Source organism: Octodon degus, unplaced genomic scaffold (genome assembly GCF_000260255.1).
Source record: "Octodon degus isolate 3935 unplaced genomic scaffold, OctDeg1.0 scaffold00080, whole genome shotgun sequence".
Classification (NCBI taxonomy): domain Eukaryota; kingdom Metazoa; phylum Chordata; class Mammalia; order Rodentia; family Octodontidae; genus Octodon; species Octodon degus.
In genome coordinates this window covers 8,523,590-8,525,949 of record NW_004524656.1, presented here as the reverse complement: position 1 = coordinate 8,525,949, position 2,360 = coordinate 8,523,590, and the positions used below count along the sequence as shown (strand labels likewise).

General features: G+C 55.7%; 1 protein-coding gene across 4 annotated transcripts in view; it reads right to left on the bottom strand.

The window, feature by feature from the left end:
* The window catches only part of Apoa4 (apolipoprotein A4), a 13,311-nt gene that overhangs the window by 3,504 nt on the left and 7,447 nt on the right, over positions 1-2,360 (bottom strand). For 2 of the 4 annotated variants that reach the window (XM_023721099.1, XM_023721100.1), the window contains exons 2-3: positions 908-1,059; positions 451-577 (exon numbers count right to left, since the gene is read on the bottom strand). In XM_023721099.1, coding sequence (XP_023576867.1) covers positions 451-577; positions 908-956 — 176 coding nt within the window. In that variant the 5' untranslated portion in view covers positions 957-1,059. Of the gene's footprint in view, positions 1-450; positions 578-907; positions 1,060-2,282; positions 2,312-2,360 lie in introns of those variants that run through there. The other 2 variants (XM_023721101.1, XM_023721098.1) reach the window with 2 other exon arrangements.

Sequence of the window (2,360 nt, the reverse complement as noted above, 5' to 3'; positions counted from 1 at the left end):
GATATTTACGCATGTGTGTCCGGTTTATTTCACTTATGAGTATATGTTCAAATGGCATCCACTTCAATATAAAGGCTTGGAGTTTATCATTCTTAATAGCTGAGTAATACTCCATTGTGTAAAAATACCACATCTTTTTCAACCATTCCTCAGGTGATGGCAGCCTGCTTTTGCAATACTTTAGACGCCAGCCTGTAGGACATGGGCCTCTTTCCTTTTCTTTGAGGAGCCTCAATGATGGGATGTGGCCATCTGTCAAACTCCAGAACATTAAAGCAGGAAGGTGCCTTCGAGGTTCTGTGGCACAAGCTCCCTGTTTTCATGTGGAGCCAGAGAGCCCAGGATCCCCAGTCATGGCAGGGCAGTGAGAGCCCTAAGCGTGAAGCCCTGCCTCTGTGCTCTCCTTCACCGGTGCCCTGTTCTGGCAGCTGTGCCACCGCACCCCCTTACTTGAGCTGCTGGCTGATTTCTGACTTCTGCAGATGTTCCACAGCCTCCTTGGCATTGTTGCTCAGCTGGCTGAAGTAGTCCCATATCACAGTAGCCACCTGGTCAGCGCTGACCTCTTCCTGGGCACCTGGGCAGGGAGCAGAAAGCACTTCAGGCACACCAGTCTCTTCCCTGCATGCTCAACTCCAGCTCTGGGGTGCAGACTGGAGGACAGCCAGGGAGCCCAGCCCGCTTGCTCTCCCTGGGCTTAGCCTGGTAGCAGCAATGCTAGCGGGCCCGCCCACCACTACTGGGCACTCGCCCGCTCTCCTGCTGGCCATGCAGCAACTAGATGGTCCCTGTGGCCAACCCAGGGCTGACAGGTATTCTGAAGCTCCTGCTGGCCTTGGCCTGCTCTCTCCACCCTGCATGCACACTGCAGTACCCGAGACCCCATCCAAAGATGGCTTCTACTCACTGGTGACAACCACCAGGGCCAGGCCCACGACCATGGCCTTCAGGAACATCTTGAGTTCCCAGCTGGGCCGGAGAAGCTTCAGGCACTCTGGGTCTCTCCTGGTGTCCACAGAGGACAGGTCCTTGGTTCACCTGGACCGCTGTGCGAACTGACTGCAGGCCAGAGCAGCCAGGCATTTAAGGCTCTTCTGAGATGCCCTCTCCGCCTCCTCCTCAGTATGACTCCACGTTGGAAGGTGACACATTCCCAGGAGGCCTCTTGGACTTTCCTGACCCTAGGACTACGTGGAAGTTGACGGTAGACCTAGGCTTTGGAAGCAGCGAGATCTGGGCTGGGCCCCACCCAGTGTAGGAGGGCAGGAGGGAAGCCATGAGCTGTGGGAGAAATGTGGCCTAGAGGAGCCCTGAGAAGGACCATGTCCTGGGGCCCATGCTGCCTGCTCTGGGTCTGTGCCAGGGTGGGTGGACGAGGTCCACATCTCTGGGTAGCTCAATGGAGACAGTCAGCCACCCCCACAGGTGTCACCAACTCAGTCTCTGCATCTCAGATCAGAAGACTCTGGACCAGGCACATGTAAGGATAAAGACGGAGACCTGTGGAGTTGTGCCTAGCAGGCGTTGTGCCCAGGAAGTGCCCACGACAGCCTCTGGGCAGGTGATGGCAAAGGCGGGGCCCTGTGCTGTGGGGTCAGTTGTGTGCTTAGGGCTCCACTGCCAAGTTGTGTGAGCTTGGGTAGTCAGTGCTTCAAAGTCCAGAGCCTCAGGTCTCGCTGTGAACAATGACAGTGCTCCACACACTAAATGAGGCAGTGCCCGGGAAGTGGCAGCATGGTGCTGGGTGCAGAGTAAGCCCTAGAAAGCAGTCCTTGTTTATTAATAATCACAGTGTTTTCCTGACTTGGACCAAGGCAGGAAGGTGGTAGAGAGCTGACCCTCCCTGTGGGTGGCCAGATGGGCTAGAGGAAGGTGACAGTTTGGGGGCAGCCTGAGACCTGGCCACTGCCCCCAACAGCACCCCAGGCTTACACAGAACGGCGAGGCCTGAGGCTCTCTTGGGCCTCTTCCTGGGAAGGAGTGTGGTGGTGCTGCCAGGTCTTCTGCATAGACCTCTTCCCATACTTCCTGCGGCGATGTCACCCCTTGTCATGTAGGGGATCCACTGGGCCATCACCCCCCACGGACTAGGCCGTACTAGGGGTACTAGAGTACCCCTGTGCTGCGCTGCAGGCTGCTGTCCTGAGCACCATGCTAGACACAGGTGGATGCCACTTCTTTGTAAAATGAGGGCCATCAGAGCAGACTGCAGTTGTGTTAAGGCTGATTTAGCATTTCTCCCCCTCCTCTTCCCATTCTTTCCCTTTCTTTTCTTCTCCTACCTTCTCCCATGCCCCTCTCCCTTCTCTTCTTTCTTTCTTCTCTTCTTCTGCTCTTTCTTTTCTTCTCATATTCCAGAA